This window comes from Caenorhabditis briggsae (assembly GCF_000004555.2).
Source record: "Caenorhabditis briggsae complete genome, chrV, whole genome shotgun sequence".
Lineage (NCBI taxonomy): Eukaryota > Metazoa > Nematoda > Chromadorea > Rhabditida > Rhabditidae > Caenorhabditis > Caenorhabditis briggsae.
Window position 1 is genome coordinate 1,935,153 of NC_013488.2, and position 16,674 is coordinate 1,951,826.

General features: G+C 38.2%; 4 protein-coding genes across 4 annotated transcripts; 3 read left to right on the forward strand and 1 right to left on the reverse strand.

Moving 5' to 3' along the window:
- Window positions 1-508: 508 nt before the first annotated feature.
- CBG08854 lies at window positions 509-3,852 on the reverse strand (the record flags this gene model as incomplete). The annotated part of the gene is made up of 7 exons (XM_045236673.1): window positions 509-511; window positions 799-898; window positions 1,000-1,246; window positions 1,295-1,827; window positions 3,085-3,339; window positions 3,396-3,710; window positions 3,761-3,852. 7 exons carry the CDS (start codon window positions 3,850-3,852, stop codon window positions 509-511), a joined length of 1,545 nt encoding a protein of 514 aa, XP_045093859.1.
- Window positions 3,853-5,763: 1,911 nt separating this feature from the next.
- Cbr-ugt-12 lies at window positions 5,764-7,572 on the forward strand (the record flags this gene model as incomplete). The annotated part of the gene is made up of 4 exons (XM_045236674.1): window positions 5,764-5,919; window positions 5,979-6,204; window positions 6,251-7,250; window positions 7,299-7,572. 4 exons carry the CDS (start codon window positions 5,764-5,766, stop codon window positions 7,570-7,572), a joined length of 1,656 nt encoding a protein of 551 aa, XP_045093860.1.
- Window positions 7,573-9,316: 1,744 nt separating this feature from the next.
- CBG08856 lies at window positions 9,317-14,192 on the forward strand (the record flags this gene model as incomplete). The annotated part of the gene is made up of 7 exons (XM_002635500.1): window positions 9,317-9,352; window positions 9,418-9,733; window positions 9,785-10,742; window positions 10,788-10,911; window positions 12,538-12,606; window positions 12,651-12,779; window positions 13,368-14,192. 7 exons carry the CDS (start codon window positions 9,317-9,319, stop codon window positions 14,190-14,192), a joined length of 2,457 nt encoding a protein of 818 aa, XP_002635546.1.
- A 478-nt stretch (window positions 14,193-14,670) lies between these two features.
- Cbr-ugt-8 lies at window positions 14,671-16,506 on the forward strand (the record flags this gene model as incomplete). Its single annotated transcript, XM_045236675.1, has 5 exons — window positions 14,671-14,820; window positions 14,866-14,934; window positions 14,980-15,136; window positions 15,186-16,281; window positions 16,329-16,506. The coding sequence occupies 5 exons, from the start codon at window positions 14,671-14,673 to the stop codon at window positions 16,504-16,506; spliced, it is 1,650 nt and encodes a 549-aa protein (XP_045093861.1).
- Window positions 16,507-16,674: the final 168 nt, after the last annotated feature.

A 16,674-nucleotide genomic window follows, 5' to 3' on the forward strand; every position in this document is an offset into this window, starting at 1 on the left:
AGCTCTATCATATCTGATTTAGTTGAAATTATGGCAAGGCCCGGATTACAAGTATGCTTTGTTTTGTTTCTCAGAAGATGTCATTCTCTTTTTTTCATTGAGAAAAATATAAAAAATTTACACGTGACCAAACACTTTTTAACAATAAAAGTTTGAAAATATACGATTTAAAAAAAAGAGTTCACGTGGAAAAAAGGAAGCTGCCAGGCCTTGACCTAAACTTTTCCAGGTCGTGACCTACTTTTTTCTAGGTCATGGCCTAGATTTTTTAGATCATGACTTAGATTTTTCCAGGTCATGGCTCCAATTTTTCTAGGTCATGGCCTAGATTTTTCCTGGTCGTGACCTACTTTTTTCTAGGTCGTGACCTAGATTTTTTTCTAGTTCATGACTTAAATTTTTCTAGGTCATACATTTTTCTAGGTCATGACCGAAATTTTTCTTGGTCATGACCTAGATTTTCAAAGGTCATGGCGTTACTTTGAAAAAAAGTTGAAAAATGAATTGTTCACTATTTTTTTAAAAATGTTCTTGAAAATACCATGAATGCTTTGAACTCAATTATCTTGGTTCCTGTGAAAGATATAAAAAATCTGTCAACTGATAAAATATTTGGCATATTGTCAGCAACATTTTCATAGTTGGCATATTTTTCATATCTTCGATAGAAAATAAGATAGATGAGCTTAAAATTCAAGAATAGGGTGGCACGGGTTCAAAGATTGAGCATGTGGCCTGTTTGTCAAAGATTTGAGCTCATTAAATTATCAATCCATTTTTTGAGTAAAAAAAACTCACCGAATTATTTTTCACCACAATAATGGGAGAAATCATTGTCGTTGGTACCTTCCCAGGTTGTATTGATAACGGAACATTATCATTTTTCATATCAAAATATCTCATTTTATTATTCCAGAAAAATCCCGACGAGGAGTAGATGAGATTTCCGAAACGGAAAATTTTTAAAAATTAAGATCTTATTTTCTCCTTACAACTCACTCATCTCCCAGCGACAATGTCACACTGACAGTCATATTATTCTCATCGATCACGAAAACTTCCGTGGACCCATTCTCCTTGAAATTTACATGAATCTCTTTTGTCTCCACACTTGTTCGTTTTGAAGTTTTCGACAACTCTTCTGCATATTTCTTACTGCTTTTTACAAACATCGGGTCACCGATTTTATGGGTTAATCCTTGACTAGACTTCACGAACTCGTTTACTTTGGACAAGTTGGACATGTCTAAAAATTTCAAAATTCAGGAATTTTCCTCATTTTGAAGATACTCACTCTTTGTCGTTAAATAAGTATTCGCTAGTACCGCAAACGAAGACGGTGGTCCTGGTCCACAAACTTTGGTGTCAGCATCTATATCCGTGCATAGAGCAGAAGCCATATCACTTTCATAATCTTCCAAATCAGAATCCGCCAAATAACCTCCAATTTCTTTTACAAGTTTCTGTGCCATTTCTCCTTTATAAAACGAATCTAATGGATTTTCGTAGTCCGAGATTTCAGTCAGTATAGAAGATAATCCATTGCAGAATAGCTTGTTATTCCGCATATTTGCTTTGAAAAAGGAGGCTAGAGCAGGTGCATTGGATCTGTTTTTGAAGTCCTCATTGATATCGAATCCTTTATTGCATTGTTGAATAGTGGGGGTGACCAAGTGTTTCCATTGGATTCGATTGGATGAAAACTTTTGGAATGCACGATACAGGCCATTGAGGACACCCGGGGTTCCTGAAGCTTTTGGACCAACGTGGCTGAGTTCTGGGTTCTTTTTGAGCTCTTCTAGGTTGATATTCATTGGAGCACTTTCTCTGAGAAAAAACTAATAATCCGTTGGAAGTACAGTACCGGTCCATAAGTTGCCCAAAATTTATTTTTCATAAGTGTTTCTCAGAGCATTTTCAGGAGTCTGGAGCTCGGATGTCAAGTTTCTGATCACTTTGAAAGTTTCGGAGGATGGGAAACAGATTTGGATTGAAAACACGGAAATATTGAAAGTTCCTAATTATTCAGCTATTTGCCGATTTCTCAAAGACACTCGTTTTTGGACTAATCCAATTTTAAAGGCGCATAACTCAAAATCGGCAAAAGCTATGAAATTTATGAAAAAAAACATAAATGTAGAACATAGAGTTTTACTCATTTTTGCAGTTTACACATTTTTAGCAAAATCCGCCGTTTTTGAGATATGCGCCTTTAAAGAAAGCGTATCCTTACTTGCGCTCTTCCTTTGTCGCAGGAACGGGGGCGCCGGGTAGGTCAACTTTAAAGGCGCATAACTCAAAATCGGCAAAAGCTATGAAATTTATGAAAAAAACATAAATGTAGAACATAGAATTTTACTCATTTTCGCAGTTTACACATTTTTAGCAAAATCCGCCGTTTTTGAGATATGCGCCTTTAAAGAGAGCGTATCCTTACTTGCGCTCTTCCTTTGTCGCAGGAACGGGGGCGCCGGGTAGGTCAAATTTAAAGGCGCATAACTCAAAATCGGCAAAAGCTATTGAATTTATGAAAGCAACATAAATGTAGTACGTAAAATTATACACATTTTGCAATTTACACATTTTTCAGTAAAATCTACCGTTTTTGAGATATGCGTCTTTCAAGTTGACCCACCCGGCGCACCCGTACAAAACAAGAGCGCAAAGGAAGGTATGCTCACTTTAAAGGCGCATATCTCAAAAACGGCAGATTTTACTCAAGATGTGTAAATTGCAAAATGTGTAAGATTTTACGTTCTATATTTATGTGTTTTTCATAAATTCAATAGCTTTTGCCGGTTTGGAGATATGCGCCTTTAAAGTTGACTTACAGTTTTAAGGCAAAAACGAGTGTCTCTGAGAAATCGGCAAAAAGCTGAAAAACTAGGAATTTTCAAGAAATTGTGTAAATGCAAAGTTTTCAATCTAAGTCTATTTTTCACCCTCCGAAATTTTCAAAGTGATCGGAAACTTGACAACCGAGCTCCAGACTTCTGAATATCATCAAAATTGACGGAAATTCGCTGAGAAGTACTTTGTTGGATATCTCACTGGCTCGTACTTCATGTAAATGATTATCCTTACCTTGCAATGACCGTTGTCACATTCCCATTCTTCCTTTTCACTGTCATCATCATCCCACCTCCCAAACTTGCTTTATTGGGAAGACCACCCATCAAACAGAAACTGGCTGCAATTGCAGCATCAACTGCATTCCCTCCTCTTACTAAAATTGACTTTCCGATTTCTGAACAAATTTTAGAAGATGTGAACACCGCGGCCCGAAGATTTTCGTCATTTTCAAATACTTCTACACTATTGACATTTTCCAAAATTGTGCTTTGATGGGATTCTGGAAAGTAGTATATTATTTGACTTGATATCCATTTGTAAACTTGCTTGTTGTCGAAGCAGGGGTCATGACTTCCATTGGGAGAACAACTGGAGATAGCGTTGGTTCCAGATCCTCCGAGAAATCAAAGTTGATTGTTGAAGGAGTCTCTGTGGAGGATTTGTAACGCCTTCTGAATGTCAATGGTGAACTGCTGGGAGATAAAGTTTGAAGTTCGAAATTTTGATAAGTCCTTGTGGAATACACAGATGGAGTAGAAGATTCTGATCTGGTGAGGAAGAATGCAAAGAGACCAAGAACTAGTGCAAGGATGACAATGAATTGGATAAGAATTATGATCCAGGGAACGTCGAACAACCTGAAAGCAGAATTTGGACTACTTTTTAATCATCAAAATCATATACCTACATCCCTCTTTTGGTGTCGTCGTCGTCGTTTCGGTTTGGCGGCGGTGGAGGTGATGGTGGATAGATTTCCACATTTCCCAACTGACTTTCCATTCAACGAGGAAATCTGAACACCACACGATGTGACAAAATGAGCAAGGTTGAGAAAAAGAACAAGAAGATGCGGAAAAACATAACAAAACATGGGTGCTTAGCACAGGCGATCTATTTGGTCAACGGATGAACATGAGCAATGGGAGAAAGAGAAGGACGGAAGGTGTGAATTGAAAACAATGAGCAATGAAAAAGAAGCGAAACTTGACATAATTTTCGAAATGTACATATTTTATATCCAAAAAGATAAAGATGAGCTAATGATGAGTATAACTGAAGGGATATTGGGTTGTTTGTCCACACCGACGGTCCAGCGAGAAGTGACGATGATAGCTGTTTAAACAGTAATCGAGTGGGGGTGCGTGAACCTCCGGGAGAGGGGACTCTAATGACCTGTTGAGAGAGGGAATCAAGGGTCTAGAGAAAGTGACCCAATGCATTGTTTCAATTTGTTGCAAGATTTTTCGATAAATAAATTTGGTGAGCTGAGAGGTGGGAGATGAGAAAAATGATAAAAACTTTAAGAACTCAGGCGTCGCCGGCTACTTCTGGCCGGAACTTGGTCAGATTACGACAAAGACATTGTGGGAAGCCCATCAAGATCCGACAAACTATCGGCCAGCTTCCGACCTTTTAACACGCAGCGCCTTCAAATTCCGGCCAAAATCCGACCATTGTCCGTCCCACTGCAGCCAGTGGGCAGCGTCTGACCAAATTCTGACCAAGATCCGTCCTTCCGTCCAGAAGTTGCAAGCCGACAGCCGAGAAGTTTTCTATTTTCCCACTTACCGTAAATGCTCTAGTAGAAGCCCCTGTCCGAATACTTTGAGCTCATTTATCTCGGTTCCTATGACAGATATCAAAATTTTGTCAACTGATAAAATATTGGTTATTTTATGATAAACATTTTATCAGTCGACACATTTTTGATATCTTCCAAAGGAACCGAGATAATAGAGCTCGAATTGCACATAGAGGGTGAGCGTCTGTTAGAGCATTTACGGTAAATGCTGTCTACTGGACAGGACATTAGCAAAACACCGGGCATTTTCCTTTAAAGATGTGTTGAATGAGAAAGTAGTTTTCTCGAAATTTTGTTCATATGTGTGCCTCTCGAGGTGTTGAACTTGTGGGTACATTGCTGGAAATGCTACCAGCTAAGATACGGTGGCTTAGGCTGCCGAACAATCCCAGAAAGCAAACAGTAACTCCAAAAAAAACTTAAAATTTTCATGTCTCCCCATGTTTTACTTAAATTCAACATCTTCCAAATCCGGCATTCCTGGAGACTTCTTGAAGGTTTTCAAAATTCGAAAAAAGTGTTTTGAATTCCCGCCCAAACTGAAAATCTGAGTTTTCCATTCCGATGCTTTTTAGCCTAACACCTTCAGTATTGGTGGGAATTTACATATACTTTGAGAACCTTCTAGAAGGGTCCATGCACAGACCACTGTCGAGATCTTTTCGCTTTCATTTTTCAAGATTTTACAAGTTTTATTGACATGTGCTTTAATAGAAGCCCACCTACACTTTGAGCTCAATTATCTCCGTTCCTTTGAGAGATGGAGAAAAATTGTCAGCTGATAAAATATTGGGGATATTATGATAAATAATTTATCAGTTAACCACTTTTTGATATTTTCTGTAGGAACCGAGAAAATTGAGTTCAAATTTCACATATAGGAAAAGCTTCTATTTGAGCAAATACAGTAAAAATCCTTTTTTATTTTTCCGTTCCCGGTTGTTTTTTCATAAGAGCCCTGACTGATTTATTGAACTTTTCAATCACCAATTTTCACAAATCACAATTTCCAAAGGACACAAAGCACGAAAAAGAGTCATCTCACTCAACATTAGAGAGTGTAGAGTATAAAAGAAAACGAGAGACAGTCTGACCAGTTTTCACTCGCAATGATAATAAAACATGCCTGTTTTGTTTTGTTCCTCTTATTAGTTGGCTACGGAAACTCTTCGAAAATTTTGATACATAATCCAATATTTGGATTCAGTCATGTCAAATTTATCAGTAAACTCGCAGATATTATCGCGGACCATGGTCATAATGTGGTAAGGTTTTTAAATTATCTCGAAATTTCAATTTTAATATATTTTTTTGAAAATTTCAGACCCTCTTCCAACCCTATCATCTCGCTCTGAAAAATTTAGATGGATTAGTGAAAAACCAAAATGTTGAAATCCTCAACTATTATCCCAGCCATTACGATGAACTTCTGAAAAAAGAAACGCAAACTTTTCCTATGTTTTGGGATTCTCATCTCATTGGTAACCCAGTTTTAAGAGCTTTCATGCTTGCTCCAGTGCTAGGAGGAGAGTTCAAAAAAACAGCGATGGGTGAGACTGAAATGAGTTGTTTTGAAATAAACTGGTTTGTTTGCAGAGGTTCTTTCCGATAAGAATTTGATCAATGAGTTGAAGAGCAAAAAATTCGATGTGGTTATGGCGGAGACTTGGGAATTGAGTGGAATATGTAGGAATCTTAAACTGCAATCAGAAATTCAGAGTTTCGAATTTTCAGACCTTGCTCATCTCCTCGACATCCCATGCATCCCAATGATGTCTACAGTGCGTTATCCCATTTTCAATCAAATTTTCGGTCAGCCATCTTTTGTGGGACACGTCCCTCAGATGGGCTCCGTGGGTGCTCCAGAAGCTGGATTCTTTGATAGGCTCAACGATGTCTTTGAAACATTTTGGGGAATTATCGCACAGGAGAGACTGAATAGCTACCAGAACCAATTCATTGAAGAAGCAATTGGAAGGTCAGTACCATATTGGAAAGATCTAGTGAAGCAGTCCCCAATTTACATCACCAATTCGAATTCTTATCTGGATTATGCTGTACCTACAACTGCTACTATTGTTCATGTAGGAGGGATTACAATGGATTTGAAGAAGATGAAAAATGGGGAACCACTATCAGAAGAATACGAGGAGATCTTGCAAGAAAGAGAGTCTACAGTTCTGATATCTTTTGGATCAGTGATTAGATCGTTTGAAATGCCAGAGAACTTCAAAGCAGGCTTGATAAAAATGTTCGAGTCCCTTCCAGATGTCACATTTATCTGGAAATATGAAAAGGACGACACTGAATTTAAGAAGAGGCTTCCCAAAAATGTCAATCTCAAGAAATGGGTCCCTCAGCCTGCACTGTTAGCTGATCATAGAGTTAAAGTGTTTGTGACCCACGGAGGATTAGGAAGTATAATGGAAGTGGCATACACCGGCAAACCAGCAATTGTGGTTCCAATTTTCGGAGATCAAAATCACAACGCAAACATGTTGGCAAGACACGGAGGAGCACTTGCCTATAGCAAATTTGATCTACCAGATGGAAAGAAGTTGGCAGGAGTTATCAAAGAAATGATCTCTAATCAAAAGTGAGCGTTCCAAAGTATTAAAATTTAAAAATCCAATTCTCTTTTCAGATACAAGCAAAACGCCGAAACATTGTTCCATGTTATATCCAACCAGCCAATCGACCCCACTCATAATTTCTTGACCCATTTGGATTTCGCCATAAAGTTCCCAAATCTTCGATCTCAAGTTCCTGAAATCAATCAAGTCGGACTAATTGCTCATTACTATTTGGATGTCGTTTTGTTCCTTTGTATCCTTGGCATTGCCTTTGCCTATTTATCTTTCAAACTGGTTAAACGAATTTTGAGACGGTTTGCGGGAGAAAAGACAAAAACTGACTAGGTACTTTGATCTCTGTTACGTGTGTTTGACCAATAAATGTTTGTTTTTGTGTCTGAACGGAATTACACCACATGGCTTGCGTCATATTAGACGATAAGAAAAAATGGCAGCATGCTGTTGCGCTCTAATGAGAAGATAACTACTCAAAGTTTTTTTTTGTTGAAAAACCATTTACTCGGAGTCAAGGGGTGGGGTCTAAGGTTTCCATTTCGTTCGGTCGAAAATCGCCGACCGCCGACCGACCACCGACCTAGCCGACCCACAGCCGACCGAGCTGACCGATTTCGTGCCTTTGCGCATGAAAACACGAATTTTTGCGTACGAAACACTTTATTTTACGACAAACGGGCTCCTGGACGTTTCAGAACCCGACGTTTCGGAACCACGACGTTTCAGAACCCGACAGTTCAGAACCCGACAGTCCAGAACCCGACGTTTCAGAACCCGACGTTTCAGAACTTTTCTGAATTTTTGTATAGTGGTTTTTGCGCACCAGATGAGCATTGCTCATTTCAATTTTGTGTTTTTCTGCTTTTTTGTTTATTCTCATCTACCGTACTCCAAATAGTGATAGGTTCACACTGGGTATCTCTCAACAAATCGAAAAAGTTGAACTTTTAAAAAACGATTTCATTAATAAAACCATTCAAAATGAGACTTCTATTCGCCGGAAAAATTATTGCGTACTTCTAGACATCGTTCTTGAATAGTTCAATTTTTTCGATTTTTTGAGAGATACCCAGTGTAAACCTATCATTATTTGGAGTACGGTAGATGAGAATGAATAAAAAACAGAAAAACACAAAATTGAAGTGAGCAGTGCTCATCTGGTGCGCAAAAACCACTATACAAAAATGCAGAAAAGTTCTGAAACGTCGGGTTCTGAAACGTCGGGATCTGAACTGTCGGGTACTGAACTGTCTGTTTCTGAAACGTCGTGGTTCCGAAACATCGGGTTCTGAAACGTCCAGGAGCCGACAAACGAGGATTTTAGTGAGTAGTTTGTCGTAAAATACAATGCAGCGTATGCAAACACGTTGACGCGCAAATGCACGAAAACGGTCGGCGCGCCGACCGATCGGTCAGTTCGGTCGGATGTCGGTCGGCGGGGTCGGTCGTTCGGCTAAATTTCCCGACCCAATGGAAGCCTTAGTGGGGCCTAAATTGCAACCCAGGCACGGTTTTGCCTGTACGGGTTTTTATCAGATTTGGATACGGTCATGAGAAAAACCATGAGGCAAAACGGTGCCAGGGTTGCAATTTAGGCTCTGCCCCATGACTCCGCCCACGTTTCGCTGGATTTTTTGCCGGAATTCAGGGAGTGCCTTCTCCCCGTTTCAGACGCTTACCATCCAAAGTCCATTCAAATTTCATTTTACAGATTTCAGAAAAAAAATACTGATCAGCGAAACAGAAAACTTATCACCACTATTTGACCTGTCAATAATCATTTATGTCTTTCGGTAACAATTTGGGACAAACCACAATAGTGTCCGTTTCCACTTATCACTACACGCTACACTAACCTGAAAAACTACAACTCCTATAATCGTCACAAGGCGCGGTCATTTTCTTTTGGTCGGGGGTATAAAAAGAGACCGGCAATAGACTTCAAGTTGTGTTTTCCGCCGTAATGCATTGTCTACTTACGTTTGTTTTTTTCCTCTTTGGAACTGTCCATGCGAAAAATATTCTGATCATCAACCCGATTTTCGGGTATAGCCATGCCAAGTTTATAAGTAAAATGGCTGATGTTATAGCCGACCATGGACACAATGTGGTGAGTTTGATTTATTATAAACTCACCCTTTTTCCTTGTTCAATAAGTCAAGAAACTTATTTCAGACATTATTCCAACCATTCCATATTGCTATGAAAAACCTTGACGGGTTGGTTAAAAGCAAGAATATCGAGATTATCAACTACTATCCCGATCATTATGAAGACTTGCAAAAATCTGAAGCTCAAACGTTCCCAGTGTTTTGGGACTCGCATCTCGTCAATAATCCAGTTCTTTCTTCCTTCATGATGCCAAAAATGCTAGCTAACGAGTTCGAAAAAACTGACAGGCAGCTCTACCTGGATACAAATTTGCATGCAGAATTAAAGAGCAGAAAATTCGATGTGGCAATTGCGGAGACATTTGGAGCAGCTTCATTTTGTAAGTCGGTTATAAGGGAGCTCCTAAAACATTCAAGTCCATTTTTTTCAGTTTTTGCTCATCTTCTTGAACTTCCATGCATTCCCATATACTCCGCCGTTCGTTTTGAAGTCGTCAATAAATTGTTTGGTCAACCATCTGCCCTTGGATACATCACACGAGATGGTTCAAAAGGCGCGCCGGATGCTGGATTCCTGGATCGTCTTAGCGACGTCTACAGAAAATATTTTGATGTCTTGGGATTCGAAAGAATTTTCCAATATCAGAATGAATTGTTTCAAAAAACATTGGGGAGACCTGTTCCATCATGGAAGGATCTTATAACACAATCACCAGTCTTCATTACAAACTCCAATCCCTACCTGGATTTTGCCGTCCCCACTACAGCAACTATTGTTCATGTTGGAGGAATTACAATGGATCTGAAGAAGATGAAAAATGTGGGACCACTACCAGAAGAATACGAGAAGATCTTGCAAGAACGAGAGTCAACAGTTTTGATATCTTTTGGATCTGTAATCAGATCATTCCAAATGCCCGATAACTTCAAAGCGGGATTAATCAAAATGTTCGAGTCACTTCCAGATGTCACATTTATCTGGAAATATGAAAAGGACGACACTGAATTTCAGAAAAAACTTCCAAAAAATGTCCACCTCAAGAAATGGGTCCCTCAGCCTGCACTGCTAGCTGATCACAGAGTTAAAGTATTTGTTACCCATGGAGGATTGGGAAGTACAATGGAAATCGCTTACACTGGAAAACCAGCACTAATGGTTCCAATTTTTGGAGATCAACATCACAATGCATTGATGCTGGCAAGGCATGGAGGAGCGGTGTCCTATGATAAGTTTGATCTTCCTGATGGAGAAAAATTAACAAGAACTATAAAAGAGATTATTACGAATCCAAAGTATCAAGAGAAAGCCCAAGAGCTTTTAGAAATTCTGTATAATCAACCAATCGATCCAAAACTGAACCTTATGAAGCATCTGGAGTTTGCTATTCAGTAAGTTGTAACGTTTCTAGGAAATTCAGAACACTTTTTTTTCAGATTCCCTAATCTTCGATCTCAAGTTCCTGAAATCAATCAAGTCGGACTAATTGCTCATTACTATTTAGACGTTGTTTTGTTTTTGGCTTCATCTTCTGCATTAGCATTCTACTTACTTTTCAAGGTTTTTATCAAATTTTCTGTGAAACTTATAAGTAAGAAAACTAAAACTGATTAGTTGTTGAGTGTCAAGGATCTCTGTTTTTTGTTCGTTGAATAAACCGGTTTCGATAATTATGTAATGCCTTATTCAATTCTCCAGAAAAATAAACATGTTTGTTTTCTTAACAGGAACAACCATGTTCTTATTGGACTCTTATTTGAAGTTTCACATTTGCTTCAATTTATTCGATTAGTGAAAAATGTAAGATACTGTCACTTGAATTTTGGTGAACATTCCTATATTCTTTGGTTATTATTTTCAAAAAAACGTCCATTTGTTAAAACCAGAAAACTGTTTGCCGCGCCTCCGACGCTTCAAAAAGATGGCTGGTGGTCCTTCGGCGCACTCCTTCAATTTTTGTCTTCATGATTCGCTGCTCCTCTCCTCAATTTCGGTTTCATTCCTCAATGGGAACATCTACGCCCTCCTTCCCCTCTTCCCTCGTGGTCCGCATCAACTTTGTGCATGAGCAGCAGAGATGTCGGGAATTCCTACTTCCGACTTCCGACTTCCGACTTCCGGGCATTTTTCCCTTCCGACTTCCGACTTCCCACTTCTGACTTCCGAGAAACAAATTTTACTTCCTACTTCCTACTTCTGACTTCCGAGAAACAAATTTTACTTCCTACTTCCGACTTCCGAATTACGAAAAACGCACTTTACTTCCGACTTCTAATTCTCGAATGTCGCCAACGACTTTTTGCAGAAAATCTGCAAAATTTGTCCGTTTTCGATCATAAAAATAAAAAAAATTGCCGAAATTACCGCGAATAATATAAAAAATGGTCTGAAATAACCGTAGGCTACCAAAATAGCTAAATTTTCGAAAGTTTAATTCCGACTTTCTAATTCCGGCTTCCTACTTCCGACTGCGAGTTGCAAATTTCACTTCCGACTTCCTACTTCCGACTTCCTAATTAGAAAATTTGCTTCCGACTTCCGACTTCCGAGTTCCAAAATTTCACTTCCTCACAACTCTGATGCGCAGCTATGGTGCGGAAGGTCCAGTGTTCAGTTTTGGTGGCAGCCAAAATGATATTTAACACCCAAGAAGTCGATAGAGTGACACCTGGACCAACAGACGCGTCTAGCGTTTCATATTATAAAAAAGATTACAAGAACCTAAAAACGATCAAACTTCAATCTCAATAACTACACGAAAAACTTCATCCTTTGCATTATCATTCTACTTACTTTTCAAGCTATTCTTTAGAATTTCTGTGAAACTTATCGGTAAAAAAAACTAAAACTGATTAGTTATTGAGTATCAAGGATCTTTGTCTCCTTTAATGAAATAAAAAAGACCATTGTTCATCTCACAAACTCATAAAAAACAACTTTCTCGTCATTCGATTAGGAAAGTATACAAAAAATTCAACCGCCACTTCCTGTTCTGTCAAGATGCGCCTGTTATTTCCTCTATTGATTTTCGGAATAGTTCATGGGAAAAATATACTGATCATAAATCCAATTTTTGGGTTCAGTCACGTCAAGTTCATAAGCCAATTTGCAGATGTTATTGTCGACCATGGTCATAATGTGGTCTGATAAAAATTCTAAATTTTCTAAAATCACATATAATTACAGACATTATTCCAGCCGTTTCATTCTGCACTGAAAAACATTGATTGCTTGGTTAAAAACAAAAATATTGAGGTAATTTGTTCTCGAGCAATTATTTAAATGTTTCACACATTCAGGTTCTTAATTACTACCCTGATCATTATGAAGAGCTATTGAAAACGGAAACAGAAACGTTTCCAATATTCTGGGACTCTCCACTTGCGAATAATCGAGTTCTTATGGCTCTTTTCATGCCTAAAATGATGGTAAAACAGTTAGAACGGACAGATAGGCGTAAGTAATGATCCTCAAAAACTAGCTGGTGTGTAGTTTTGTTCAGAGATCATTCCGACAAAGAATTGCATGAGAAATTGAAAGAAAAAAAAGTTTGATGTTGCAATTGCTGAAACTTTGGAGCTATCCGGCTTCTGTAAGTCTTTTTGGTGAATAAGAATGTTCAGTAAATTTTCCAGATCTTGCACATATCCTTGACCTACCTTGTTTCGCTATCGTATCCTCTGTTCGTTTTACAACCTTCAATGAACTTTTCGGACAACCATCAAACCTTGGATATGTACCCCAGGTTGAAGCCAATTTCATTTTTTAGTTCCCACGAAATAAGCATTAAAATGATAAGAAGATAGCTTCCAAACTTTAGCTTTTCCAACCATTTTTGCATAACTAATCCTTCTTTTTTGTTAATTAGATTGAGCGATTCCTGTAAAACATGTATTAGAAGGGCACCTGAAAATGAAGTGTCCCTCTAATTGAAGTACCCCTTACATTAAAGCCCCAGGAAAAAAGAAGGGTTGTAATGAAATGCGTAGTTGGGCAATAATATAAACCAACTCCAGATTGGCTCTCGAATGGCTCCTACATCTGGTTTGTGGGATCGGCTCAATGATTTATACATGAAATTTTCCGACAGGGTTGTGATGGAAAGAATTGCAAAACTGCAAACCAAAATGATTGAGGGCGCAATTGGAAGGCCAGTTCCATACTGGACAGATCCAGTGAAGCAGTCTCCACTTTATATCACTAATTCGAATCCTTACCTGGATTTTGCTGTTCCTACAACTGCTACAATTGTTCATGTTGGAGGAATTACAATGGATCGACCAGAAGAGTACGAGAAGATCTTGCAAGAAAGAGAGTCTACAGTTTTGATCTCATTCGGATCCAATGTCAGATCGTTTCAAATGCCTGAGAACTTCAAAGCAGGACTCATCAAAATGTTCGAGTCACTTCAAGATGTCACATTTATCTGGAAATATGAAAAGGACGACACTGAATTTCAGAAAAAACTTCCAAAAAATGTCCACCTCAAGAAATGGGTCCCTCAGCCTGCACTGCTAGCTGATCACAGAGTTAAAGTATTTGTGACTCATGGAGGATTGGGAAGTACAATGGAAATTGCATACACTGGCAAACCAGCACTAATGGTTCCAATTTTTGGAGACCAACCCCAAAATGCAATGATGTTGGCTAGGCATGGAGGAGCGGTGTCCTATGATAAGTTTGATCTTCCTGATGGAGAAAAATTAACAAGAACTATAAAAGAGATTATTACGAATCCAAAGTATCAAGAGGAAGTCCAAGAGCTCCTAGAAGTCCTGTCTAACCAACCAATCGATCTAAAACTGAATCTCATGAAGCATTTGGAGTTTGCCATTCAATAAGTTGCAATGCTTCTTCATTCAAAAGGAACACTATCTTTTTTAGATTCCCAAATCTTCGATCACTAATTCCGGAAATCAGTCAAGTCGGCATGATAGTTCATTACTATTTAGATGTTATTGCATTTTTTGGATTATCAATAATTTTTGCATTATATCTAATTTTCAAAATTATCCGTAGATTTTCAATTAGGTTGATCGCAAAGAAAAATAAAACTGACTGAAATTTCAAAAAAAATTGTATGGTAAAGAAATGACCCTGAGTAGAAAAAATCATACATTTTTGTGCAGTACAAGCTTATGTCGTTATCAATGTCACAAAAAGGCACAAATCAAAAAAAAAATTTTGATTTTTGTTTTACAATTAATCGTTAGACTACAACTAGCACATTCACTACACTCTGCCCAAAACATGGTTAATTGATAAGAAATGGGTATAAAAAGACCAGATAGTAGAGTCTAGCCAGTGTGTTTGGCCAAAATGCATACGACAAACCTATTGACTTTTTTATTCTTCCTCGGCGTTTCCTCTGGGAAGAATATTCTGATTTTTAATCCAATTTTCGGGTTTAGCCATGTCAAGTTTATCAGTCTAATGGCTGATATCATCGCTGATCATGGGCACAATGTGGTACGAATTTTTATTAATTAAAAAAATCCATTAACAATTTTCTAGACTCTCTTCCAACCATTCCATAATGCCATGAAAAACACGGAAGGGCTTGTCAAAAATAAAAACGTTGAGGTAGACCAAAAAAACACTTAGCGATGAAATTAATTAACTTTTCAGATCATCAACTACTACCCCGACCATTACGAGGAACTTGAAAAACTGGAGACAGAAACTTTTCCAGGGTTCTGGGATTCTCATTTGATGAACAACCCTGTTCTTCAAGCGTTCATGATGCCTAGATCTCTAGTTTTACAATTCGAGAGGACAGCAGCTCGTGAGTTTCATATTTCGAGATTTTGAAATTTCTGAAAAACAATTTTCAGAACTTTTGAAAGATCAAAAAACGTTGGATGAGTTGAGAAGCAAGAAATTCGATGTGGTGATTTCTGAGACTTTTGAAATCACCGGATTTTGTAAGAATTCTAAATACTTTTATCCTAATTCCTTGAACAATTTTTCAGATATCGCTCACCTTCTTGAACTTCCATGTATCCCGATCATGTCTGCTGTTCGTTTCACAACTTTCAATGAACTGTTCGGTCAGCCATCATCCCTGGGATATCTTCCAGCCATTGGATCTAATATGGCTCCAGAGGCAGGACTTTTCGATCGTATCAATGACGTTTTCCGGAACTTCTTGATGCTCAGCTGCATGGAACGTATGTCAGATCTTCAGCAGACATTCATCGAGAACGCAATCGGAAGACCAGTTCCACACTGGAGGGATTTGATCAAGCAATCACCAATTTACATAACTAATTCGAATCCTTATCTGGATTTTGCTGTCCCTACAACTGCTACAATTGTTCATGTAGGAGGTATAACTATGGATTTGAAACAGATGAAGCATGTGGGGAAGTTGCCAGAAGAATACGTTCCAATTCTCAATGAGCGAGAATCTACAGTTCTTATATCTTTTGGATCTGTGATCAGATCATTCCAAATGCCGGATAACTTCAAAGCAGGACTTATCAAAATGTTTCAGTCTCTCCCCGATGTCACATTTATCTGGAAATATGAGAAGGATGATGTGGAACTAAAAAATAAACTTCCCAAAAATGTCCATCTGAAGAAATGGGTCCCACAACCTGCTCTTCTTGCTGACAAAAGAGTGAAAGTTTTTGTGACTCATGGAGGGTTAGGAAGTACGATGGAAGTCGCATACTCTGGAAAACCTGCTCTTATGATTCCAATTTTCGGAGATCAACCGTGGAATGCAGTGATGTTGGCACGGCATGGAGGAGCGATTGCTTACGATAAATTCGATCTACAAGACGGAGAAAAATTGACTAGAACTATGAAAGCAATGATTACAAATCCAAAGTATCAAGAGAAAGCCCAAGAGCTTCTGGAAATCCTTTCAAACCAACCAATTGATCCAAAACTGAATCTCATGAAGCATCTGGAGTTTGCTATGCAGTAAGTATTTCATATTCTCAAATTGCAAAATGAAACTCAATTTTCAGATTCCCAAATCTTCGATCTCAAATTCCAGCAATCAATCAAGTGGGAATAATTGCTCATTATTATTTGGATGCTATTGCGTTCATTGCCATTTTTGCTGTGCTTTCTGTATATGGAACATACATAATCATTTGTAAATTGCCAATTCGGCTTGTATCAAAAAAAGTCAAGAGTGAATAATTTGATTTGTTAGCTGATCTCAAAAAAACTTTAATGTTGTTTTGAAATTAAATTTTAAGTATAAATAATTCGATTGAACTAAAAAATGAATCAACTTGACGTTTTAGAAAACCGCATTGACAGACTGAACAATGATTTGTTTTTTAATAACCGTATTGTCTTTCAAAC